Source organism: Symphalangus syndactylus, chromosome 10, assembly GCF_028878055.3.
Source record: "Symphalangus syndactylus isolate Jambi chromosome 10, NHGRI_mSymSyn1-v2.1_pri, whole genome shotgun sequence".
NCBI lineage: Eukaryota > Metazoa > Chordata > Mammalia > Primates > Hylobatidae > Symphalangus > Symphalangus syndactylus.
The window spans coordinates 43,035,292-43,062,881 of record NC_072432.2 but is presented as its reverse complement, the minus strand read 5'-3'; the positions used below and the strand labels follow the sequence as shown (position 1 = coordinate 43,062,881).

General features: G+C 43.3%; 1 protein-coding gene across 1 annotated transcript in view; it reads right to left on the bottom strand.

Moving 5' to 3' along the window:
- UNC5C (unc-5 netrin receptor C) overlaps window positions 1-27,590 on the bottom strand; it is a 397,344-nt gene that overhangs the window by 7,267 nt on the left and 362,487 nt on the right. The window contains exons 13-15 of the mRNA XM_055296967.2: window positions 15,311-15,460; window positions 13,163-13,327; window positions 323-501 (exon numbers count right to left, since the gene is read on the bottom strand). Of these exons, the coding sequence (XP_055152942.2) occupies window positions 323-501; window positions 13,163-13,327; window positions 15,311-15,460 (494 nt within the window). The remainder of the gene's footprint in view (window positions 1-322; window positions 502-13,162; window positions 13,328-15,310; window positions 15,461-27,590) is intronic.

Here is a 27,590-nt window from a genome sequence, read left to right as displayed (position 1 = left end):
CCTGCTTAACTGCAGAGGAGGAGCAATAATTATGGTAGTGAATGGCTATATGATTTGGGGAATTTAACCCATCAGCTTTGCAAAGTGGATCACAAAACTTGATACTTAACCAATGTCAGATAAGCTCAGAATGTCTCTTAGCACTCTTTGCAAGCCGGTAGCGCAAGGTACAAGGACAGAGCTTAATGCATATTTGCAAAATGAAAAATTAAATAGATGTGTGGATGGAAAAAAAAATGAATGTTAACCCTACGTCTAATAGTTACTGGACCTGGAGAGTGCTAACAGAAAGAAGCTAGTCTTGGGGCCTGACCATACCCACCTGTCCAGGTTCAGCTTATGGGCCAGCATCCTCCAGTCATGGCCTCTCGTCTGGGGGGCATCCAGGCTGCTACAGAGCTTCTGCCGGATAGGGAGAGGGATGCTGAAAGCACTGGGCCCCGTGACTGTGGTGATGGTGTTTGCAGGATCCAGCAGCGGCAAATCAATGCCAGTAGGTTCCTGTAGTTCAGGGACAGGAACAACACAGCATTATTTCTGAAGACAAAAGCAATCTCTATTGAACCAATCAACATAATGCCTTGCTTTGAGCGATAAGAAAAGAATGAGTGTTGTTATTCTTCTTAGGAAGCATGGCTTCTTCTTAGCCTGAAAGTTGTGCATCACTAGATGTAACCTGGCTCAGAGATTTTGCATAGCCTCAGATTTGTGGGTCTTTGGTGAGGACTGGGCTGGATGGAAAGCTCTGGTGTGATTCGATAACAGCTTTACTAATGGGATTCTCCAGGCTGAGAGAGAAGAGAGGGAATATCAGCTCCTAAAGGTTTAAATTTCAGGAGAGGAAAATGTTCAAAAGGGCAGTGCTTTGGGAATGAATAGATCTGAGATTCAAGGCTTCTGGAAACAGCCTGACCTTGAGGGGAAAGTCCTGGGCAAATGCTCCAGTAGTTCTCCCGCTAAACTCCACAGAAGATGTCTCAGTTCTGCTTTTGTTGAATGAAATGGAACACGGCTCTCCTCTAAATGATACCAACTTAAGGCTAATTTCTTAGAAAATGGTAAACACAGTATATTATTGCTTTAGGGCAAGTTGTTAATGGCATCCTCCAATTGCTGTATATCCTTATTTTTTTAAATCTAATCTAATTTTAGTAGAGAAAACCATAAATTGGCTCTAAAGATAGTCTCAGCTCATAAAACAGCACAAATGCAAAATCTGAATTTCATCTGCAGGAGAAATTCTAATCATTTTCTGATCACTGCTGCTGGTTGGAAAAGCAAAAGCAAATGTTGCCTGGGGACTATTAAAGCAATACAAGAAAATCTACTTAATCTACTATAAATGCCATCTCTCTCTTTTTAAAGCAGGTAACTTGTTGGTGTTCCTCACTAGTTGCCGGAGGATGAACTGGCCACACCCAGTTTCAGCCATCATGAAGTGTTTGGTTCCTGCTGAGCGCTCAGCTCAGGGGCTCAACACCACCATCACCCAGAGCCCCCCCATATGCTGCCCTGCACCGCTTCCGTGGCCTCCCCAGCCGTGAATGCACTGGCACTGCAGGCGGTGAGGTTGCAACTGCCTGTGTGCCAGTGTTGACTAGCAGTATGTTCCACATTCCGGGATCAGCAGCAAGTGCTCACTTCTAGGCTTATGCAATTCCATGGAACAGGGTCAATCCAGGGGTGTGGAGGGCATTTGAATTTTTTTTTTTTTTTATTTTACTTTAGGTTTTAGGGTACATGTGCACAATGTGCAGGTTTGTTACATATGTATCCATGTGCTATGTTGATTTCCTGCACCCATTAACTCGTCATTTATCATTAGGTATATCTCCTAATGCTGTCCCTCCCCCCTCCCCCAACCCCACAACAGTCCCCGGAGTGTGATGTTCCCCTTCCTGTGTCCATGAGTTCTCATTGTTCAATTCCCACCTATGAGTGAGAACATGCGGTGTTTGGTTTTCTGTCCCTGCTATAGTTTACTGAGAATGATGTTTTCCAGTTTCATCCATGTCCCTACAAAGGACATGAACTCATCATTTTTTATGGCTGCATAGTATTCCATGGTGTATATGTGCCACATTTTCTTAATCCAGTCTATCGTTGTTGGACATTTGGGTTGGTTCCAAGTCTTTGCTATTGTGAATAGTGCCGCAATAAACATACGTGTGCATGTGTCTTTATAGCAGCATGATTTATAGTCCTTTGGGTATATACCCAATAATAGGATGGCTGGGTCAAATGGTATTTCTAGTTCTAGATCCCTGAGGAATCGCCACACTGACTTCCACAATGGTTGAACTAGTTTACAGTCCCACCAACAGTGTAAAAGTGTTCCTATTTCTCCACATCCTCTCCAGAACCTGTTGTTTCCTGACTTTTTAATGATGGCCGTTCTAACTGGTGTGAGATGGTATCTCACTGTGGTTTTGATTTGCATTTCTCTGATGGCCAGTGATGATGAGCATTTTTTCATGTGTTTTTTGGCTGCATAAATGTCTTCTTTTGAGAAGTGTCTGTTCATGTCCTTTGCCCACTTTTTGATGGGGTTGTTTTTCTTGTAAATTTGTTTGAGTTCATTGTAGATTCTGGATATTAGCCCTTTGTCAGATGAGTAGGTTGCAAAAATTTTCTCCCATTCTGTAGGTTGCCTGTTCACTCTGATGGTAGTTTCTTTTGCTGTGCAGAAGCTCTTTAATTAGATCCCATTTGTCAATTTTGGCTTTTGTTGCCATTGCTTTTGGTGTTTTAGACATGAAGTCCTTGCCCACGCCTATGTCCTGAATGGTATTGCCTAGGTTTTCTTATAGGATTTTAATGGTTTTAGGTCTAACATTTAAGTCTTTAATCCATCTTGAATTAATTTTTGTATAAGATGTAAGGAAGGGATCCAGTTTCAGTTTTCTACATATGGCTAGCCAGTTTTCCCAGCACCATTTATTAAATAGGGAATCCTTTCCCCATGGCTTGTTTTTGTCAGGTTTGTCAAAGATCAGATAGTTGTAGATATGTGGCATCATTTCTGAGGGCTCTGTTCTGTTCCATTGATCTATGTCTCTGTTGTGGTACCAGTACCATGCTGTTTTGGTTACTGTAGCCTTGTAGTATAGTTTGAAGTCAGGTAGCATGATGCCTCCAGCTTTGTTCTTTTGGCTTAGGATTGACTTGGCAATGTGGGCTCTTTTTTGGTTCCATGTGAACTTTAAAGTAGTTTTTTCCAATTCTGTGAAGAAAGTCATTGGTAGCTTGATGGGGATGGCATTGAATCTATAAATTACCTTGGGCAGTATGGCCATTTTCACGATATTGATTCTTCCAACCCATGAGCATGGAATGTTCTTCCATTTGTTTGTATCCTCTTTTATTTCATTGAGCAGTGGTTTGTAGTTCTCCTTGAAGAGGTCCTTCACATCCCTTGTAAGTTGGATTCCTAGGTATTTTATTCTCTTTGAAGCAATTGTGAATGGGAGTTCACTCATGATTTGGCTCTCTGTTTGTCTGTGATTGGTGTACAAGAATGCTTGTGATTTTTGTACATTGATTTTGTATCCTGAGACTTTGCTGAAGTTGCTAATCAGCTTAAGGAGATTTTGGGCTGAGACAATGGGGTTTTCTAGATATACAATCATGTCATCTGCAAACAGGGACAATTTGACTTCCTCTTTTCCTCATTGAATACCCTTTATTTCCTTCTCCTGCCTGATTGCCCTGGCCAGAACTTCCAGCACTATGTTGACTAGGAGCGGTGAGAGAGGGCATCCCTGTCTTGTGCCAGTTTTCAAAGGGAATGCTTCCAGTTTTTGCCCATTCAGTATGATATTGGCTGTGGGTTTGTCATAGATAGCTCTTACTGAGATACGTCCCATCAATGCCTAATTTATTGAGAGTTTTTAGCATGAAGGATTGTTGAATTTTGTCAAAGGCCTTTTCTGCATCTATTGAGATAATCATGTGGTTTTTGTCTTTGGTTCTGTTTATATGCTGGATTACATTTATTGATTTTCGTATGTTGAACCAGCCTTGCATCCCAGGGATGAAGCCCACTTGATCATGGTGGATAAGCTTTTTGATGTGCTGCTGGATTCGGTTTGCCAGTATTTTATTGAGGACTTTTGCATCAGTGTTCATCAAGGATATTGGTCTGAAATTCTCTTTTTTGGTTATGTCTCTTTTTTGGTATCAGGACGATGCTGGCCTCATAAAATGTGTTAGGGAGGATTCCCTCTTTTTCTATTGATTGGAATAGTTTCAGAAGGAATGGTACCAGTTCCTCCTTGTACCTCTGGTAGAATTCAGCTGTGAATCCATCAGGTCCTGGACTCTTTTTGGTTGGTAAGCTATTGATTATTGCCATAATTTCAGAACCTGTTATTGGTCTATTCAGAGATTCAACTTCTTCCTGGTTTGGTCTTGGGAGGGTGTATTTGTCGAGGAATTTATCCATTTCTTCTAGATTTTCTAGTTTATTTGCATAGAGGTGTTTGTAGTATTCTCTGATGGTAGATTGTATTTCTGTGGGATCAGTGGTGATATCCCCTTTTTCATTTTTTATTGCATCTATTTGATTCTTCTCTCTTTTCTTCTTTATTAGTCTTGCTAGCAGTCTATCAATTTTGTTGATCTTTTCAAAAAACCAGCTCCTGGATGCATTAATTTTTTGAAGGGTTTTTTGTGTCTCTATTTCCTTCAGTTCTGCTCTGATTTTAGTTATTTCTAGCCTTCTGCTAGCTTTTGAATGTGTTTGCCCTTGCTTTTCTAGTTCTTTTAATTGTGATGTTAGGGTGTCAATTTTGGATCTTTCCTGCTTTCTCTTGTGGGCATTTAGTGCTATAAATTTCCCTCTACACACTGCTTTGAACATGTCCCAGAGATTCTGGTATGTTGTGTCTTTGTTCTCATTGGTTTCAAAGAACATCTTTATTTCTGCCTTCATTTCATTATGTACCCAATAGTCATTCAGGAGCAGGTTGTTCAGTTTCCATGTAGTTGAGCGGTTTTGAGTGAGTTTCTTAATCCTGAGTTCTAGTTTGATTGCACTGTGGTCTGAGAGACAGTTTGTTATAATTTCTGTTCTTTTACATTTGCTGAGGAGAGCTTTACTTCCAACTATGTGGTCAATTTTGGAATAGGTGTAGTGTGGTGCTGAAAAAAATGTATATTCCGTTGATTTGGGGTGGAGAGTTCTGTAGATGTCTTTTGGGTCCACTTTGTGCAGAGCTGAGTTGAATTCCTGGATATCCTTGTTAACTTTCTGTCTCGTTGATCTGTCTGATGTTGACAGTGGGGTGTTAAAATCTCCCATTATTATTGTGTGGGAGTTTAAGTCCCTTTGTAGGTCACTCAGGACTTGCTTTATGAATCTGGGTGCTCCTGTGTTGAGTGCATATATATTTAGGATAGTTAGCTCTTCTTGTTCAATTGATCCCTTTACCATTATTAAATGACCTTCTTTGTCTCTTTTGATCTTTGTTGGTTTAAAGTCTATTTTATCAGAGACTAGGATTGCAACCCCTGCCTTTTTTTGTTTTCCATTTGCTTGGTAGATCTTCCTCCATCCCTTTATTTTGAGTCTATGTGTGTCTCTGCACATGAGATGGGTTTCCTGAATACAGCACACTGATGGGTCCTGACTCCTTATCCAGTTTGCCAGTCTGTGTCTTTTAATTGGAGCATTTAGCCCATTTACATTTAATGTTAATATTGTTATGTGTGAATCTGATCCTGTCATTATGATGTTAGTTGGTTATTTTGCTCATTAGTTGATGCAGTTTCTTCCTAGCCTCAATGGTCTTTACAATTTGGCATGTTTTTGCAGTGGCTGGTACCGGTTGTTCCTTTCCATGTTTAGTGCTTCCTTCAGGAGCTCTTTTAGGGCAGGCCTGGTGGTGACAAAATTACTCAGCATTTGCTTGTCTGTAAAGTATTTTATTTCTCCTTCACTTATGAAGCTTAGTTTGGCTGGATATGAAATTCTGGGTTGAAAATTCTTTTCTTTAAGAATGTTGAATATTGGCCCCCACTCTCTTCTGGCTTGTAGAGTTTCTGCCGAGAGATCAGCTGTTAGTCTGATCTGCTTCCCTTTGTGGGTAACCCGACCTTTCTCTCTGGCTGCCCTTAACATTTTTTCCTTCATTTCAACTTTGGTGAATCTGACAATTATGTGTCTTGGAGTTGCTCTTCTCGAGGAGTATCTTTGTGGTATTTCTCTGTATTTCCTGAATCTGAATGTTGGCCTGCCTTGCTAGATTGGGGAAGTTCTCCTGGAAAATATCTTGCAGAGTGTTTTCCAACTTGGTTCCATTCTCCCCGTCATTTTCAGGTACACCAATCAGACCTAGGTTTGGTCTTTTCACATAGTCCCAAATTTCTTGGAGGCTTTGTTCATTTCTTTTCATTCTTTTTTCTCTAAATTTCCCTTCTCGCTTTATTTCATTCATTTGATCTTCCATCACTGATACCCTTTCTTCCAGTTGATCGTATCTGCTACTGAGGCTTCTGCAGTCTTCGTGTAGTTCTTGAAACTTGGCTTTCAGCTCCTTTAAGCCCTTCTCTCCATTGGTTATTCTAGTTATCCATTCTTCTATTTTTTTTTTCAAAGTTTTTAACTTCTTTGCTATTGTTTTGAATTTCCTCCCATAGCTCAGAGAAGTTTGATCGTCTGAAGGCTTCTTCTCTCAACTCGTCAAAGTCATCCTCCGTCCAGCTTTGTTCCGTTGCTGGTGAGGAACTGCTTTCCTTTGGAGGAGGAGAGGTGCTCTGCTTTTTGAGTTTCCAGTTTTACTGCTCTGTTTTTTCCCCATCTTTGTGGTTTTATCTACTTTTGGTCTTTGATGATGGTGATGTACAGATGGGTTTTTGGTGTGGATGTCCTTTCTGTTTGTTTGTTTTCCTTCTACCAGACAGGACCCTCAGCTGCAGGTCTGTTGGAGTTTACTAGAGGCCACTCCAGACCCTGTTTGGCTGGGTGTCAGCAGCAGTGGCAGCAGAGCAGCAGATTTTTGTGAGACCATAAATTCAGCTGTCTGATAGTTCCTCTGGAAGTTTTGTCTCAGAGGATTACCCGGCCGAGTGAGGTGTCAGTCTGTTCCTACTGGGGCGGTGCCTCCCAGTTAGGCTGCTCAGGGGTGAGGGACCCACTTTAGGAGGCAGTCTGTCCGTTCTGAGATCTCCAGCTGCATGCTGGGAGAACCACTACTCTCTTCAAAGCTGTCAGTCAGACAGGGACATTTAAGTCTGTGGAGGTTCCTGCTGAATTTTTGTTTGTCTGTGCCCTGCCCCCAGAGGTGGAGCCTACAGAGGCAGGCAGGCAGGCCTCCTTGAGCTGTGGTGGGCTCCACCCAGTTCGAGCTTCCTGGCTGCTTTGTTTACCTAAGCAAGCCTGGGCAATGGCGGGCGCCCCTCCCCCAGCCTCACTGCTGCCTTGCAGCTTGATCTCAGACTGCTGTGCTAGCAATCAGTGAGACTCCGTGGGCATAGGACCCTCTGAGCCAGGTGCGGGACACAATCTCCTAGTGTGCCGTTTTCCAGGCCCGTTGGAAAAGTGCAGTATTAGGGTGGGACTGACCCGATATTCCAGGTGCCATCTGTTACCCCTTTCTTTGACTAGGAAAGGGAACTCCCTGACCCCTTGCGCTTCCCGAGTGAGGCAATGCCTCGCCCTGCTTCGGCTCGCGCACAGTGCGCTTCACCGACTGTCCTGCACCAACTGTTTGGCACTCCCTAGTGGGATGAAACCGGTACCTCAAACAGAACTGCAGAAATCACCCGTCTTCTGTGTCACTCAGGCTGGGAGCTGTAGACTGGAGCTGTTCCTATTTGGCCATCTTGGCTCCACCCCCCATTTGAATTCTTTTGCCATCGTATGCACAGTGCTGTTGGCTGTGATCATGATATTTGTCCTCAAATACGTATATATCTGTGTATATAGAGAGAGACAAGGTCCTCGTGGTAGGAGGGGCATTTACCACTTCTCTGTCACCCAGGCTGGAGTGCCATGGTGTGATCATAGCTTGCTGCAGCCTTGAATTCTTGGGTTCAAGCGATTCTCCCACCTCAGTCTCCCAAATAGCTGAGACTATCGGTGTGCACCATCACACGGGGCTAATTTGCCTTTTTTTTTTTTTTTTTTTTTTTTTTTTAAGAGATGCGGTCTCACTGTGTTGTCCAGACTGGTCTCAAACTCCTGGGCTCAAGTGATCCTCCTAGCTCAGCCTCCCAAAGTCATGGGATTACAAGTGTGAGCCACCACACCTGGCCCAGTGAGGGATCTTTCTTTATATGACCTTCCTGGTTGGCTGGTATGAGGCTGCAAAGGTGACCATGTGAAGTGCAGAATGCAGTCGGACATGACATGGAGTAGGGCTGTTCACCTGTGCTTCCACCACTTCTCAATCTAATCTCAGGTTGCCCTGTCCTTGCTGTGACTTGACCTGACTCTCATGCTCCTTAGAGTCTGAGCGCCACTTGCTATTTCTCGTGCCATTTCTAAGGATGTGCCTCTAATAGTTTAGTTGTTATTCTGCCCTTTCTTTGATCTCCTCTGTCAGGCAAAGTCCTCAAAGCTTGGTCCAAAAGTCCTGTGCCCTGGGGCCCCCCTGGGTGAGCATACTCTAGGTGTCAGGGCTGGAGGTCTCCTCGGTGCCTCCCAGCTCTTCTGTGCTCCTCACACTCTGCTCTGTGCACATTGGCTGTATTTGTAGGCTACTGCCTTTTATATTTATTTCTCACATTTCTTATTGGTGAGAGTGTATCATCCTCAGACCTCTATGATAACACTGTGCCCACACACAGAGGCTACTCAATGTTTGTTTGTTTGTTTGTTGAAATGAGAGAAAATATTTGTCCTTAGTACAGAAAGAAGATGAAGCCAGCCTCTGATAGAAGCCCACCTGTAGACTAGTGTGTTGGGCTGCCTTCCAACTAAATGTGGAAGTTAAATCCTGAAATGAGAGGCCAGTTGAAGATAGGCATGGATCTTGGGAAGGCTTGCTCACATATTCATGTTGTCCCTGTTTTCTTGTGGATAAAGAACTCTCAGCATTTCATGTGGCATTAAAGTACTGAGCTCTCTCCCCCTGGCTACTCAGCCTATTTATTTCTGTGTAGATGAAACAAGCTCAATAGGGCAGCGTTTCTTTGTCTCTCTTATCAAATGGCTGACAACAGCCTTGAAGGTTAAAGTGAAAGACATTTATACATTTACATTTCATCCGGTAATTTTCGTTGCTTTTAGTTCTTCCTTTACTTCCAGGTAAAAGTAGAGTTTACTCTCACAGAATGCTTATTTCAATAATCATTTATAATATCAGTACCATTGGTCTTTGATGTTATGATTCCCTTATGTAAACATATGATTTTTCAACATTAGTCAAACAGCTGCTATGGGTGATGACACACATATTCAGGACTCCACAGTCCTGAAACAACTTTTTATTCTGATATTTGGACTTTTTCTAAAGTCGCTTAGAAAAACTAGATTTTCCCAATGGTCATTTTGAGCAGGTTATGGAAAGCAGATGTAAACAGATGAAATGGCTGTAGCAGAGTGATATTACTTTGTACATTTATTTTAAATATTATTTATTTGTCTATACAAAAGTGCTGTGCACCACAACTTAAGAGGTTATAAGATATAGCAAATATAAAAATTATAATTGCTTTTATTACCTATAAATCTGTTATTAAAGTAGATGAGAACGGGCGCAGTGTCTCACGCCTATAATCCCAGCACTTTGGGAGGCCGAGGTGGGTGGATGACCTGAGGTCAAGTGTTCGAGACCAGCCTGGCCAACGTGGTGAAACCCTGTCTCTACTAAAAATACAAAAAATCAGCCGGGTGTGGTGGCATATGCCTTTCATCCCAGCTACTCAGGAGGCTGAGGCAGGAGAATTGTTTGAACCCAGGAGGTGGAGGTTGCAGTGAGCTGAGATCATGCCACTGCACTCCAGCCTGGGCCACAGAGCAAGACTCCGTCTCAAAAAAAAAAAATAGATGACTAATACTGCCCCCCTAAAACTGCACCTTTTTTCAGGGTTCAGAGCCCTCAAGTAAAGCAATGTTGGATAAACCAACTAACTTGGGGATACATGCTACCTTCTTTTCTCTGGGAGCTAATTTTTGTTTATTTATATTTAGTTTTCATTTATTTATATGGGATCTGAGTGAGTTTTATTTTTGTGTTTATTTTGATTGATAGAAAGAAAATCTGAAACCTCAATTGATGACAGACCCCACAGATTGAAGTAGCAAAGTTGACTCAAAGGCCCTGTTACCCTTATGGCATCAATGGCACCAGTAAAAAAAATGGTGAACATAGATTAAGCATGTGCTCTGGGCCAACTTCTGTTTAGAACACTTAACTAACAAACAAACAAACATTCTCCCATTTAATTCCCACACTGGCCCAAGATAATATTCTATACCAATTTACAATGGGGAAACTGAGGCAAGAAAGGATTAAGTAATTGGCCCTATCGCCATGGAACTGCCTACTTGGGAATTTCCCATGATTGATTGATGGATGTCTGCCTGTAACTGAAACAAAATAGAAGATGTGAAAAAACTATAAATTTTTATGTATCCTCTGCACCATGTTTTCTTTTGGAGATAATGAGTAGCTACCTGGTTACTCTCTCTGCACTTGTCTATGAAACAAACAAACAAAATCTTTTATCATCTTTTACATTTTGACATTCATTTGTGCCAATATAGTTAGTCTTCTTCCAGACATTTTCCTTCTTAAACTTCATCTCTGTGAAATTAAAGCCTTTGTCTCTAGTTAAGGAACCCCTGGCTAAATCACCCAGAGACAACTGGCTGGCCCTTGAAATATCACCCAGAGACAACTGGCTGGCCCTTGAAATAATCAGAGTAGATGTCACCCACAGCCTGGTCTCTGGGGTGGGCAACAGGTCCTCTGTCTGACAGGACAGGCCAAGGGCTGTGTAGCTTTATAAAATTGACGGCTGGCGAGTGCGTTGGGTGGTGGGTGGCTAGAGGGAGGGGCAGCACATTTCTGGCAAGCCAGCTCATTCCTGGGCGATAGATAGGACCTTGGAACGGGAACCCCAGCCTCACTGCCATCTTGCCCTGTGACCCTAGGAAGGAGCCCTGTTCAGAAGAAAAAAACCACAAATGGAGCCTTTTCTCTACTTGTTTATGGTTTGTCAATCATCTTGTACCCTTTCTTGGAGGTTTTGATGAGGATCTGGGTCCCAGAACTCTCTAGAGTCCATTGTTCTTCAGCGCAGAGGCTTCCTCTCCAATGTCAGCACCCCCATCCACACTACCTCCTCTGCACACCCCGCACCCCGCACCCGCATTCAAATGCTAACCACAACAGTGGGATTCAGTGACCCAGAAGGAAAAGCCACAGAGTGCCCCTTAATCCCCCAAAGTCATCTTGACTCTGCTCACTTCTTCCCCGCCCTCAGTTAAATATGCTTGTCTGTCACACAAGGGCAAATGCCTCCGACATGACTGAAGACTGGTCTCTTTGAGCAGACTGACACCACGTTGCAAAAGAAGTAACCTTTCTTTCCTCTATGTTGCCACAAGAAAGCAAAAGCCCTTAAATTGTGATCACACTATGCAAAACTGTCCTTTTTCTGAAGGGAGGTGGCAGCCCTGGCGCGGGAGAGCACAGAGCAGCTCTCTTTCATTTGTGGCTGCATCTGATCCACCTTTTTAACACGCAGCCAATGTTCATGCGGAACAGAAAGCAAGCATCAAAGGACCAGACCCCCTCACCCCCCTCCAAAATTCAGCAGCCTTTGTTGTCACTGGAGCTGGGTGGTTATTGAACTTTGCAGACCTGCTGGGCCTGGAAAGTGAAAACACCCTCCCGAGCCAGCAGGGGTGCTGCAGTGTGCCTGGGAGATAGGGCTGCGCATCCGAAGGCCTGGCGGTTGCCATGGCACCCTGACACCGAGATCATTGCTTATGAATGTCACTGGGGGGCTGTGACTAAAGTTGTTTATGAGTCAAAAGTCTCATGAAACTACAGGAGGAAATGATGACCACACCTCGGCAGGCTGTGGGAAAGAAGGATGGATGGAGTGTCGCGGAAGCTGACGTGCTTTTCTCCCCACTCAGTTTGCTAAGGAAAATGGTCTTTATGACACGTGAAGCAAGACAGGCTGAACATGCTGATATTTCATTCGTCACTGTGCATGACACAACGAGGGAGAGGTAGTATTTTAAATCATTTACTGGCCCACTGTCATTTTCACATATGACAATCTTGTGCTTTGTGGCTTAGCACGCAGCACAGGGCTTAGCTCCATGAGGCCCCAAAGAGGCTGCCTTCTGCCTATTTGCCTTCTTCTCTTCCCTTTGTTCCTCTGGTGTGAAGGTTATCAATTTTCAAGGCTTTGGATCCAAGGTAACAGATAAGGAAGGTCGTGGGCACTTCCTCTTTCCTTAAGGAGAAGTTTTAGATAGCAGTGATCACTATTATTTCTGTAATATGGACACAGGGAAATGGCCAACTGAAGTGTGTGAAGATCACAGCAAAGGAAGGCAAAGCTGATGGCCACGGGGGGAAATATGGAGATTCTATTTCTATTTGTGGCATATTTCCCCCACCCCGGAGGAAAGTGTAACTCTTTTTATATTTAGAGAATGATAGAAAGGAGATCAAGAGAGAGATTTCTCCTTTCTTCCTTTGAATGGAGAAGAAGAAAAAGGGAGCAGAGAAGCCCCTCTCCTTTCTTCCACTCCACCCAGCAGCAGGTGATTAGGGGAAAGGGAGGAAAGTTGCTGAGAAAGAAGCAGAAAGGGAGGAGAGACAGATGGAGGATGGGGGAACATGGCACGCTAAGGGATGCATGGGGAGAAGTTACTCCATGTGCACGCTCCTTAAATTAAACCTTTACTTGAAATTCAGATCTGTTTTTAAAAGTTAGAACATAATTCTTAAAAAATTCATGTCATAAAAATTAAGACTTGTTTTTCAAAAAGGATCCCTTAATATATATATATTTTTTTCTGCAGCTAGCTTCCCTTGTTCATTACAAATACTATGCTATTGACAAATAGGATCTATAGAAAGCTTTTGAGGACTTCCCATATGGGCTATGTTGAGATACCCTTTTAGCCCACACTCTCTCTCTTCCTGAGGTCGCCCTCTGCCCTGATTTCAGACAGACAGGAGCCGCTTACCTCTGACACGGTGCAGTTGAGCTGGAAGATCTGCCCTTCTCCTTCCACCTGCCGCACACAGAGTTTGCAAACCAGCTCCCCTGTGTTCAGGCTAAATCTTTCCAGAGTGAAGGTGCAGTGCAGGTTTCTTTGAGACCCACTCCAAACATGGTAAAATGGAATTTCCTAAAGGATATAAAAGGGTTAACCACAATTGAAGAACTAATACCAAAAATAACTCTCAGATGGTCTGCTGCTAGGTACTCTCAGTATCACACCTGTGGCCTCATTTAATCCTCACAACAGCCCTATGTTTAAGTACAACCTGGCCCCTTATCACATGAAAAACTTGAGGCCCAGAGAGGTTCAATAACTTACCCCAAATCACACAGCAAGTAAGTAGCAGGGTTGAGATTTGAACCTAAGGAGTCAGCCTCCAGAATCCATGTACCTAGCCAGTCTGCCACATGTCTCTAATTTACAACAGGAGCCATTGTAAATGATAAAAAAAAAAAAAAAAGAGTTTATACAATTCCCAAAATAAAACTTGCACACACCAGCCATTGCTCATTAACAGAATCCCTGTCGTGACATTCTGGAGAAAAGCAAAGGAAGTCTAAAGGATACTGCACTGATGCGGCTCCCTTTCATGCCTACGTCCTCCTCCGCCCAGGACAGGGGAAGCCAAAACCCACTACAGCTGGAAACTTCAGACTCAATTAGCTGCCACAGAAAAGTTCTTGGCACCAAGCATCGAACAGGCTTTAATTTTCTAAAAGTCTAGACCACCTTACAGAGCCTATCCTAGAATCTGTTTTCAATAAAGGAAAGAAAAGGTTGCCACATAAAAAATGGGACGGCATGGCAGTAAAAAGCAGTGGCTTTGGAGCCAAATCCAGTACAAATAAGAACCCCTTATTTTGCTTACTTGATAACCGGGGGCAAGTTACTTAATCTTTCCATTGCTCAGTTTTCCTATCTGCAAAAAGAGTAAACAAAGAGTTTCTCATTCATAGGTCTGCTGGGGTTAAATGAGATAAACCAATGTATGAAGAGAGTGTCCAGCAGATGGTAAGCATTCAGCCAGGCTTAGCTTTAACTAATATCATATTATCATTATCATTAAAATAGTATTTTCTTATAATTGTATAAAGGAAATTACTTCTAAAACAGGGAGATTTATAGTATTTTATGACAACTGCAACACAGAGGAAAGAAGAAAGCAAAGAAAGAGGTATACTGAGTAGGTCAGAAGCCTTCTGTTTCCATCAAGGACTGAGCTGTGCATAGAACCTGGCATGCAACCTCCGTCAAAGCTCATGATTGTTAACAAACCAGTAGGCTTGTTTCCCGTAATTTATGTGTAGGAACTTGACCAATGAGAGTGAGAATGGAGCCAGAATGTCTTCCCTTCAGTCTTCCAGTATGTTCATTGACTTACATCAGGAAATAGCTACCAGCTGAGCAGTAATGCTGGGGTTTGGGTTGAATGTGCATAAATGTCAACATGGATTCGCAGCTCTCTAAATATGTCTGCCACTCCTAGGATGGCATATGAGGCTTGCAGTCCCATCAAAGTGGTTTTCTCAAGAGCTCAGGCTGACGGATGAAGGAAGGGAAAATTCCTTGAGGGTCTTGTGCTTTTCCCCCAGGTATATACAAATGACACTCGGGACCAGTATTTTCTTGTCTGTTGTTTAATAATATCCTGACTGGGTTTTACTTTTACATGCTATTTCAGTTCTCCAAAGTAGGGCTCCCTCTAATTTTTCAATGTAAGGGTACTGGCCTAGGAAAGCTGAAGCCTAATTTGTGTCCCATGGAATAAAAATGTCCTTCTGTTTGTTTCTGTGAATGCATTTGAAGCTGTTTTTACCTATTGATGTGAACATTTACTATGAAAATTAATTGAAATGATGGATTTGGAAGCCTTTCATTTATTAAAAATAAAACAATGATGGTACATTTATTTAAAGGAGGAATTTTTAAATAGCATTCCTTCAAATATGTCTATATTTCTCAAAAATCCTAAATAACCCCAAACTATTTTGGAGAAACAAGTAATGACATATGATTAATTTCAAGGAAGGGGATTTCCTCTGTCTATATAATTTTAGATCTCTTTCTTAGAGATGTTTCCAGACCTTTTGTTCAGCTTGGGAACCTTACCTGATATTTAGCCAGCAATTTGCTCTTCCAGAGGGAATGGGCGATATCGTGAATTGACAAGCGCAGGTTGTGGGTGCTGCCTTTAAAATGAAGAGCCTTAGGTTCTTCTAGGAGCTGTCCTCCCATCTGTCTCTCAAGATGTAAAATTTCCTATAATGACATGCCCCAAATCCAAAGCACGTTATTGAATTGCATCACTTCTGTCAGCTCTCTCATTGAATAAGTTTCTTTACTGCCTCCTGAATGGCAGACGGAACTTGTGCAACACCATGAACACCCACTTTTGCAGCCTCGAGACCCTCTAACTAAAACCCCTCCCATTTTGTGTGGGCCCAGACCCTAATAACAAACTATGTTTTGGCAGTCTACATCACACTGTTGTGGAACAGTTTCAGTACAGTTTGCCCTTTACCCACTGATGAGTGGAGTATTTAATCAAATATGGGGGAATAACATCAGAACTCAAAACCAGAGAGCCATAAATTAAAGAAAAAATAGGTAGAAATGTAGACAAACTGATAAGAAAGTAGATTTTCAATTAACTTTTACAAAAAGGGACAAATAACTAGAAGAGATACTCATTCCTTGGACTTGATAAAACCAACCAACAAATAAAAAATTAGAACCTGTTTTAGACATTTAGTTCAATCTCCTATAGTTTCTTCAAGTACAGAAATAACATAAAAATTTTGCTTAAAATGATTTATTGCATAATTCCCGATTATTAAAAAAATTAGAATATGCTGATTATGTATTCTATTAAAGGAAAATATTCCGATACAGATTAGGAAGGTTTTAAAACACCAAATATTGAACTGAACAGTTACTCCAATTACATTTTCAAAAGAATACTTCTTATTTCTTGATAATCGTGGCTGATGAAAAAATTTGCTACATAATTTTCTTGTACTATACAGATACAACATAACGACAGATTCTAGATATACTTCCATTTCTCAGGCTAGTTAATGGGAGTCAATGAAGCATTTCCAACTGCAGCTGTAATTATCCAAACAGCAGCAAACCATTAGTTATCAATGAACAAACTGTCTTGGGTCTCCTCTGCTGTCTGAACCATCCCTATGCACGTTACTCCTCTCATGCCTTAAAAGTTTTAATGGTACAAATACATAGGAAATTTGTGACCCGTTTTAAAATAAGGGTCCAGGAATATATGGATTTTAGAAAAAAATCAGACCAAAATATAATTTTTTCTTTGGTGATATTTCAATAGAAAGCAGGGAATTCAAGAACACAGGTGCTCTTTCAGACTGTAACACGCACGGATTGGGTACCCACCAGGGTACCAAGCACAGGTGGGTCGCAGTGGAGGATTTCAGGCATGGGAACCAGATTGCCTCATATTCAGAAAAATGCATCCACCTTGCATTTGTTGAATGAATTCTAACCCATGCACTTGTAGAGCAGTAAGTGTGGTGGCTACCACCATCATTGATTACATGCAAACAGCTCATTTCAAGATGCTGCGTTAGTGGTTCTTAGTATCTCATCTTTGGGTGAGGCAACTATTCTGAACCATGCACACTGCTCAAAGGTCCTATAAGGTGTAAAAAAAATTAGGTTAATGTGGAATGTGGTTTCAGACAGGGCGTCCTCTAATTAGTATCTAATGGAAGAGATGAGGCAATAGCACACTGACATAGACAAGTGAGTGGTCCAGCTGCCTGAGAGGATTGACCTGCTACTTAATGTTGCTGGCTGATGAGTAGCTATGGCTTGTGACAGGAGCCCGAGCAGTCAGCCAGCCCCCAGCCACAGTCAGCCAGACACCTTGACACCTTGACACATATGTTGTGTCATTGTCCCCCTAGTCTGCTGTGCCTGAGCTCAGCAGGCTCCGAGGGTCTCCCGTAGGCCATACAGACCCATCCAGCCCTGAGTCACACACGCTCCTCACAGAACGTGGCACACCCCACTCCATGACACCCCACGCCACCACAAGAATCCAGCCATGTGGAAGTGGAGAAGAAGAAAAGTGAGGGTTAATCGCAGTTTCTTCTGCTTCAGCAGGAAGGCATAATGAGCTTATGTTGATCATGTTTGGTGTCTAGTTAGCATAATACAGAAAGCTGATGTTCCCAGTGAACTTGGCACCTGACAAATTCTAAAGCTAAAATGATGTTTGTTTATAAGCCATTAGAAGAAAAGAAACATAATTAGAAATCTTTAAGATTACAGTCATGCCAATCAATCAGTTCCAGCTTCTTTCCATATGCCCTAATTACCTCATCAAGACGTCTAAAGAGCAATCGATAGTAATTATCTGATTACTATAGATCTTCATTATGTCGAAATTATCTCCCTGGGATGTCTAAAAGAAGATGCATTGTATTCCGGGAGGTAATTGTACCCAACAATGTATAATCCACACCCCATTCCTACAATCAACATAGACTGCCAGAGGATATGAAGAGCATTATCAGTTTTCTTGGCAGGCAGAACATTGAAAAAAACCCAAACTGCCTATTGGCCATGACCTTGAAGTCAGGAAATCTAACAAGGCATTTTGAGTGCAAAGTCTTCATGGGAGTCAGCCCAAGAATCAGGCTCAGTTTTTTGTTTCTTCAGCAATGATTTCAAAAGTCATGGTAAAGAATTCTCCCTAGCGGGGAAAAAGTCTAGACCGGCTTGGAGGAGCCCTTTTTTGGACAGAAAGTACCAAGTGCCATTTTAAAGACAGTGGGACCACAGAACACAATCCTTCCATAGTCTTAAGCTCGCCATTTCTCCATCACCCAGGACTGACACAAAGCTGCGGCACAGAGCTGGAAGGAACCTCACTTTTTTCTTCCTTCCAATTGGACATAAACCCTGGGGAAAGACAAACTGCCCATCAGGACACACTCATGCTTAGAGCAGAGGCTATAAACATGTTTGCCAGAATAGTCTACCAGTCAAAACATTGAGCATGCATATTTATAAATTACATATCTCTATTATCAGTATGTTAATATATTGCATTATAAAATATACATAAAATTTAAAAATACATAAGATCCTGTGTTAATCTATCTTAGCATAAAGCTAAGTACTAATACTGTATTTTTTTTGGTCCCAGTGGTTCATTGGGCCTGGGGTGTGTAAACTCCATTTTGGAGACTGCTGGCTCAGATAGCTTGTCCCTTCACTAGTACCTGGGGAAGAATTCAGCCCAGCAGTGAAGGATTCAGTGACCTTACCACACTTAAGCTTAACACTCTCCCGCAAAGTGGCAACTGCTATCGTTGCACTAAAGATGTTCATGACACAGGAAAGCATAACAGAAAAAAAGGAGAGGACAAAAACCATGGTGTGAGTTAAAGAGATCTCAGTCAATCATCCAACAACTCCTGGGAAACGAGTATAATCTAAAACCACACAGGAACAGGAGCTGACTCGTCACATATGGCGAATCTCAAATAGAGCTTTGTGTCAGATGATAGAAGAGGCAAGCCTGCCCGAAAGGCTAATCAGGCTTTGTCTTGTGTTACCATTTTAAGTGTTATAATTTGAGATTTACTCCAGCAGATTCCACTTAAAAATATGCTGCAACTTGTACTTCACACTGCTTGATTTTCTGAATTCTTTGCACATGATCTCATTTTGGTTATTTATATGTTACAGATATGTAAGAGGACAGAAAAATAAATATACAAATCAATAAGTCATGGCTTTACAGTTCAATGTTTTCCTCTGCTTCCTCTTCCTGGGAACATTCATTTAACATCAGTGAGACACGTTAGGCTGCCAGGAACCTGTCAGGTCTGGAGCACACAGACAAGTAAGTCCCTGTCACTGCTTTAAACTGCTAATGGGCTAATGGTCCATGGGGGTTGGGGGGTGACCTGTAAACATGTAACCACAACACAGTGTGCTCAGCTCTAAAACCACTTCCAGAAAGGCTGCTTTTGAATCACAAAGGTTAGGATATTTCACACACCTTAAAAAAGAATATGAACGAAATACATTTAAGGTCAAAAGATTTGGGAAGACTTAAGAGAAATATCGTGACCCTGGAAAGAAATGCTATAGTAAGGATGTGGATCATCTGGCCTCTTTGTTCTCAGAAACCTGAATGTCAGCTTCCTTTGCAGAAGTTGTCCTTTCTACTGGGAGTTCCCCCACCTCAGTGGCCTAGTCTGGCTCTAGGTGAATCCACCTGTTGCTTTGATGAGCTTGCTTTGCTTCTGTGAGAAGGGAGACAGTTTCTGACTTCCTTTTACAGTTCTTTTTTTCAAAATATTTTTAGAGACCTTCTTTCTTGCTCTGTAGCCCAGGCTGGAGTGCAGTGGCATGATCATAGCTCACTGCAGCCTCGACCTCTGTGCTTAAACAGTCCTCCCACCTCAGCCTCCCAAGTAGCTGGGACTACAGGCTCATGCCATTCATTGCACCTGGCTACTTTTAAAGCAATGGCAACAAAAGCCAAAATTGACAAATGTGATCTAATTAAACTAAAGAGCTTCTGCACAGCAAAAGAAACTACCATCAGAGTGAACAGGCAACCTACACTGTTTGCAATCTACTCATCTGACAAAGGGCTAATATTCAGAATCTACAAAGAACTCAAACAAATTTACAAGAAAAAAACAACCCCATCAAAAAGTGGGCAAAGGATATGAACAGACACTTCTCAAAAGAAGACATTTATGCAGCCAACAGACACATGAAAAAATGCTCATTATCACTGGTCATCAGAGAAATACAAATCAAAACCACAGTGAGATACCAACTCACACCAGTTAGAATGGCGATCATTAAAAAGTCAGGAAACAACAGGTTCTGGAGAGGATGTAGAGAAATAGGAACACTTTTACACTGTTGGTGGGACTGTAAACTAGTTCAGCCATTGTGGAAGACAGTGTGGCGATTCCTCAAGGATCTAGAACTAGAAATACCATTTGACCCAGCCATCCCATTACTGGGTATATACCCAAAGGATTGTAAATCATGCTGCTATAAAGACATATGCACATGTGTGTTCATTGTGGCACTATTCACAATAGTAAAGACTTGGAACCAACCCAAATGTCCATCAATGATAGACTAGATTAAGAAAATGTGGCACATATACACCATGGAATACTATGCAGCCATAAAAAATGATGAGTTCATGTCCTCTGTAGGGACATGGATGAAGCTAGAAACCATCACTCTCAGCAAACTATTGCAAGAACAAAAAACCAAACACCGCATGTTCTCACTCATAGGTGGGAATTGAACAATGAGAACACTTCGACACAGGAAGGGGAACATCACACACCGGGGCCTGCCGTGGGGTGGAGGGAGGGGGAGGGATAATGTAAATGAAGAGTTAATGGGTGCAGCACACCAACATGGCACATGAATACATATGTAACAAACCTGCACGTTGTGCACATGTACCCTAGAACTTAAAGTATAATAAAAAAAATTTTTTTTATAGGGACAAAGTCTTGCCTTGTTACTCCTTGAACTCCTGCACTCAAGCAAACTTCCCACTTCAGCTTCCCACAGTGCTGGGATTACAGGCATGAGCCACTGTGCCCAGCCCCGCTTGTACAGTTCTATCTGCACCCCTCTAACTTTTCCTTGCAAAGACACCCTCAAGAGTAGGTCATCAATAAATGTGTCTGTAGCCCATGCACATCTACACACACGAACCATCAGAGTCACCAGAAGCAGGCCATCTGCCTCACAGCCCAGCGTCCGCCAGGGATCTCAGCAATCCTGTAGGAGGGCCTCTTTCCCCACTGCGGGCGCTGCCTCCAAAGCAGACTGGCCGGCCCAGAGTGAGGGCTGTATTGATTCAGGGAGCCTGTGAGGGATTGCTCCAAAGGCAAGGACAAGAGATTCCACAGTAGAAACAAGCAGCTTTCACAATAACCAACTAAACCAAGACATTATCCATGCCAAGCCATTAGCCTGGGCCACTTAAGAGCCACAATAAATCCAGGCTGTTTTAAAGGCTTGTGTGCACAAAGGAGGCACCTCTGGCCTGTACCCAGAATGCTCCCAGGCTCTTAGATGAGAGGATCTCCCCTCGTTAAGGCCTGACAGAGAGGCAGGAGGGAGGATACATCTGCGAGCCAAGCCACTCCTCCACTCTGGTCTGTCCAGCCCTCGAGTTTCCCACTCTGCATTATGTCCGGGTTAGATTTCATCTGCCTCATCTGCTTCTCTTGTTCTCTCTCCGCCTGTTCCTTCCATGCCTGGGCAAATTTCCATTAAATATCAGGCTCACAGCTATTGCTCACTGGGAGCCCCCAGGCAATAGAGTGGCATATACTTGGATGCTTTGAAGTACATCTATAAGAGTATGACAAGTCTGCCCCCAGGGTCCAGGCTGAAGCTGGGTTACAGAGCCCTGCAAAGTGGTGATTTTGTGCCAAAAATTGTGAGGGGCTAGGGTCCCACAGCAGGTCTGGTGGGCTAGTGCTCCGGACCCTGGCTTTGTTGCCTACACCCTCTGCTCACCCTCCCCACCAACCCCACTTTGTGCTCACCCTCCTCCTCTATTCACCTTTCTCCCCTGCTCTCCCTCCTCCCCTGCTCGCACTCCTCTCCTGCTCCCATGCTCACCTGCTCCTGTGTTCACCACCTCCTCTGTTCACTCTCCTCCCCAATCACCTCCTCCCCTGCTCACCCTCCTTCCCTGCTCACCTCCTCCCTTTCTCACATCCTCCTCTGCTTACCTCCCTCCCCTGCTCACCTCTTCTGCCCACCTTCCTCCCTGCTCACCTCCCCTGCTCACCTCTTCTGCTCACCTTTCTCCTCTGCTCACCCTCCTCCCGTGCTCACCTCCTCCCCGCTCACCCTCCTCCCTTTCTCACCTCCTCTGTTCACCCTTCCCCCCGCCCACCTCCTCTCCTGCTCACCTCCTCCCCTGCTCACCTCCTCCCCCACACTCCCCCTCCTCTCCTGCTCCCCCTCCTCCCCTGATCCCCTCCTCCCCTGCTAATCCTCCTCTCCTGCTCACCTCTTCTGTTCACCTTCCTCCTCTGCTCACTTCCTCTGCTCACCCTCTTCCCCTGCTCACCTCCTCCTTTGCTCACCTTCCTCCCCTGCTCACTTCCTCCCCTCCTCCCCTGCTAATCCTCCTCCCATGCTCATCTCCTCTGTTCACCCTCCTCCCCTGCTCTCCTCCCCTGCTCACCCTACTTCTCTGCTCACCCTTGCCCTGCATAACAGCTTGCCCCTCTCTCACTCCAGTGCCCCAAAATTGCACCACCTTCTTCCTCAAGGCATGTGTTATGCCTTCCACTTTTTCAAGGGGCAATTATGCTATTTGTGGATTATATGATCCATAGCTTCTTTCTCTCCCTCTCTGCCTCTCTCTTGTTTTCTCTCCAACTACTTTTCTGTCATTCTTTTCTTTCCCTTTTTAGAAACCACACAGGCTACAGAAAGGATGAAAGAAATGATTAAAGTTAAGTCTCATATAACCCACTGAAATCTCTCTTGAAGGGAAGGGGGGAAGGCGGTGAAATCCAGGCTGTTTTACTCTGCTAGCTTCTTTCTTTATATTGTTTCTGGATGTTATTTCTCCAGGCAGTCTTCATGTTTGAGAGAAACACAAAACCATGCATTGGCTGGATTTACTGCTGCCACGAGGCCAGGCATCAGCAGCAGGAGCGTGAGCAGGTGGAGGTAGCAACTGAGGGAAAGTCGCTGAGATCGCTACATGGAGAGGACAGCACAGAAGGCAGGAAGCGAAGCAGCGGCCAGCCTCGCACTCTGGCTATTTTTTTGGTTTGGTTCAGCTTTCTGGCTCCTGGAGATAGAACTGCTCTCCATGCTGGAGCTGGCACAGGAGGCTGAGTTGTACTGCAGCGGTGCCCCACCTTCACCTTGATTCTGGGACACAGACACAAAGAACAGACCAGCAAATGTGCAGCATGCCACTCATATGAAACTTCAAAAGGCCAGCCCTCAATGACTGTGCTGGCTGGTGTTTAAAAAAAATCACATCTGCCATCAGATTTCATGGAACCTGCCTTTCTTCTGTTCATTCTTTAATCCTGTGTCAAAAACCTGCCCTTGTCATATGGGGCTGCGAAATCTGTGTCTTTGCGATGGTGGCTGTCACTGCTGTCTCTGTCACAGCTGTGGGGGCCTGTACTCCACCGAAGCAGAGGCCAAAAAGAGCGGCCGTCCTTCTCTCCTGTTCCCTGCCAGCTTTTCAGCGACACTGCTCTCAGCCCCCCACGCTCTGTCCCCTCCTCTCCGGCTTGCAGGCCTCAGACTGCTGAGCTGGGCAGTGGAGAACATCTGACTGTCAGCCTGGCCTCTCCCACCTGCTCGGGTCGCCATCCCTGGCGCCTGGCCTGGCTTTGCTCCTTTCCCTTCCTGTGTTCACGCCAGGGTGCTCTGCTCTCCCCCTGAGTTTGTCTGCGTTACTTCTTCCCTAATAATAACAAGGCTGGACTCTGGTGCCCATCTGCAAACATCTCCCCGTCAAGTTGCTTCGTTTCTAGGGCTCTGCCTGCTGTTCCCACAGCTGCTGTGGCCACGGATGCTTGGTCTGAGCTGCCACTTCCAGCCTGCCCAGTCAGGGCAGTTTGTGACACTTTTAAAGCCAAATGCCAAGGGGTGGTGCTCAGGCAAGCAGCATGTCACTTGTCTCCCTCTGGGCATGCTCTTAGGACAACAGTTCTATCTCACATCTATGTATTAGGAACAGGACTTCGTAGGTTTTTCTAGGACTTTTGAAGTCATCTTGTGTTTCTTTTCTCCTGTTAACACATTATTTTTAAACTTCTATATTAGTTTTCTACTGCTTCCATAAGAAATCACCACTAACATAGTGACTTAAAAAATAACACAAACTGATTATCTTACAGTTCTGGAGGGCGGGAGTCTAACACAGTTCTCGTTGAGTTAAAATCAAGGTGTGTCAGTGGGGCTGCCCTCCTTTCCAGAGCCCCAAGAGGAGAATCTGTACTGGGTCTTCTCCACCTTCCAGAGGTTTCTCACATTCTTTGGCTCACAGTCCCCTTCCGCAGTCTTCAAATCCAACAATGACACATTTCTCTGAGCCTTTTTCCACAGTCATATCCCTTTCTGACCATAGCTGGAAAAAGTTCTCCACCTTCAAAACCATGTAATTAGACTGGACTCACCCAGATGGTCCAGGATAATCTCCTCAAATCACACAATCATATCTGCAAAGACTCTTTTGCCATGTAAGGTAAAATACTCACAGGTTTTGAATATTAACATGTAAACATCCTTGGGTGGGGGCAGGGGTGTTATTCTGCATACCACAGCTTCTGTTTTCTTTCTGTTCTCTCTCTTTCAAAAAGTAAGTTCAACATGGCAAGTCATTTCTAAGATAGATGATAGATCCAGGGCCAGATTTCATAAGAAGATGATTAAAAATGGGGTAAATTTAGAGGCAACAAAAAGATCCCTGTGACTAAATGTCTAACCAACCAGACTGCTACCAAACCTGAAACTCACCCCACAGTTAGATTCCAGTTAGATTTAATATCTTCCTCAAGGCATTAATCTCAAAATGCCACTGTAGTCTAAATGCCCACCTACGCATGGCGAACAGTCTGGTGTCTATTTTGTGCCAGGAGATTTAATAACTTTGATCTCCTTAGAACTTCCAAGAGTCCTTGATGCAGACCAAATTACTGTCCTAAGAGGTCAAATTCAGTGACCAGGGCCACCAAGCTGATAAGTGGCAGAGCCAGTCACAGCAGCCAGCCTGACTCGAGCTTCCCTGCTGTACCATGCTCCCTCCCACACACACAGCAGCAATGATGCACTAGGAACCTTTAACACACGTTTTGTTGTTGGTCTCTAATACACATGTTGCACATGTGAATATATTAGTTTAACTCCAGAAGCCAGGATCCTGAAAGTATACAGGTAAGGCTAGTTTTGAGGTTGTTTGTGGGAACTATAAGAATAGGTATGGATACTAGGATAATTCCAGGGAAGATCAGCCTTAGAAGACCTAGAAGAGGCAAGCGTGAGGAGTTCAGAGTTCGGTAAGGTCACAGCTTGCCATGGAGGAGACACCAGGAAGACAGCAGTGAGGAAGGTGACAGGTAGCAGGATAAAAATATAACCACCTTCTCTCTGTAACAAGCCATGTCTGACTGTCCATGACTGTGGCCCAAGAATGTGAGCATCACACAATTCTCAACTAGACTTCCGCCAACCTCCTTTCTCTCTTTTCACCTTCCAGTATTTCTTTCATTCTTCTCTTCTCTTTTCACATAATACAATCTTTCACAGAGTTACTCTATTACAGTTGGGATTAGGGCACATGAAATTTACCCAGGGAAGGTCTTCTCCATGCCCAGTGAGTCCATCAAAAAAAAAAAAAAAAAAAAGCCAGGTTATGTTAATACACATTATTTGGATTATATCACATATACATTTGTCAGAAATTCAATATATATCATACACTGCCCATAATGTATGAAAATAACTCCTTTTTTAGGTTCTGAATCTCAGAGTTTAGTATAAAACCCTTTATTCCAAAAAGAGACCCTCATGTATTGTACCCTTTGGACACTGGGACAGAAATGACTTCTTTCCACATAGACGTATGTTTCTCCCTGGGTGTTTTTAAACTTACTTCAAATATCACCTTGCTCTTGGTTAATTGCTGGTCTATTTCTACTAGGATTTAAGTTTTTGCAAATAATGAAAGGAAAACACCTTTTTCATTAATCACCTGAAGACGGGGGGAAAAAGAAAAGCTCTGATATACCAAACTCAACCTTTTCAATAGACCTGACCTCTCTATTTGAATTGATTCCAAACTATTCTCACAATTCTTAGCATCTTTATCCTTTTATGTGAACACAACTAGAGCATTGTTCCCAGTGGTCCTTCAAGCATATGCACAGGAAAAAGCCCTCCTGAAAGGTGTAAAATAATTCCACTGTTGCCCATCAGCCTTGACTTTTGCTCTGGTAGTCACTGCCAACATGCTAATTCTGTATCAGTGCTTTCAAATTGCTAAACGCAGCTTTTAAGTTTCAGGTGACCATTTTTGCCCCAAGGCTTAACAAAACTCTGGAAAATTGTTACAAAAGCTGCCAAGCTCAAAGAGGTGAGTAGGGAGAAGAAAAAATGCATCACAGTTGCTTAAGACTGAGTATATTATCCATCCAGATGGACAATATAAATAAATGTACAAATATATATTTATGTAATATATAACATATATTTATATATTATATGTAATTATATATTGATATAATATATTCTTATATATTATATATTAATATATATATTTACATATAATATAATGTATTATCTATCCACATGGATAATATAACCACATATAATAATAATAAAAAGTGATAATTCATATTCTTGAAATACACAGCTCTAGACATTGGGGCAGTCTTTTTGCAATAGCTCTCCTGGACTCATTCCCTGAGAATAAGTACTCCGCTGGGCCTCTATCTCTGCCCTAGTCCAGCATTTCTGTGGATTTTTCTGCAATTTGTAAAGAATCCCCAGCACATAGAAGGTACTATACGAAAATATCAAATGCTGGTAAATGCAGCCTCAGGCATCATTTGCTATGCTGAAGATGGAGGTGGTCAGGAATTGGATTAAAGCACAAACAAGGAAGCAGAGATCCTTTTCATCAGAGTCAGATGAAGTAAGAGGCTGAAGTGAAAGGTTTGGAGGGTAGAGGACTGCAGCTGGGGGAGGGTAGCTTTCATTGAGTGGTTAGGTCACTGCTACGCAAGATGCAGGCTTTAAAACGGCCAGGGACTTCCTGAGAGCAGAAGATACCTGGAAGAACTGCCGTGGGAATCGGGTAAGTCAAGAAGAGCTAAATAAAAGGATTACGGAGAAGCAGGGAAGGCATCCCTTAGAACAGGTATCTTGAGAGTATAATAGACCCAATCAGAAATGTATGAATGTATGATTTTTCTTAGCAACTTATCAACCTGGAAGTAGAAGTAGTGGGCTTGTTCAGTGGAGGGTATCCTTGGTTATAAATTAGAAAACCCTGCAGCAGCTCATAATGACGAGAGAGTTCAGTGTGGAAGTGAGTTTGCTGCAGATACGGGTAAGAGCAGGGGAGGGTTTTTGGACTGGGAAACTGCAGCAGGTTGAGGGAGCCTCTCCTTGTGTTTTTTTTTTTTTTTTTTTTTTTTTTTTTTTTTTTTTTTTAGATGAGGTCTCGCTCTGCCACCCAGGCTGGAGTGCTGTGGTGTGATCTCTGCTCACTGCAGCCTCTGCCTCCCAGGTTCAAGCAACTCTCCCACCTCAGCCTCCTCAGTAGCTGGGATTATAGGGGCACACCACCGCGCCC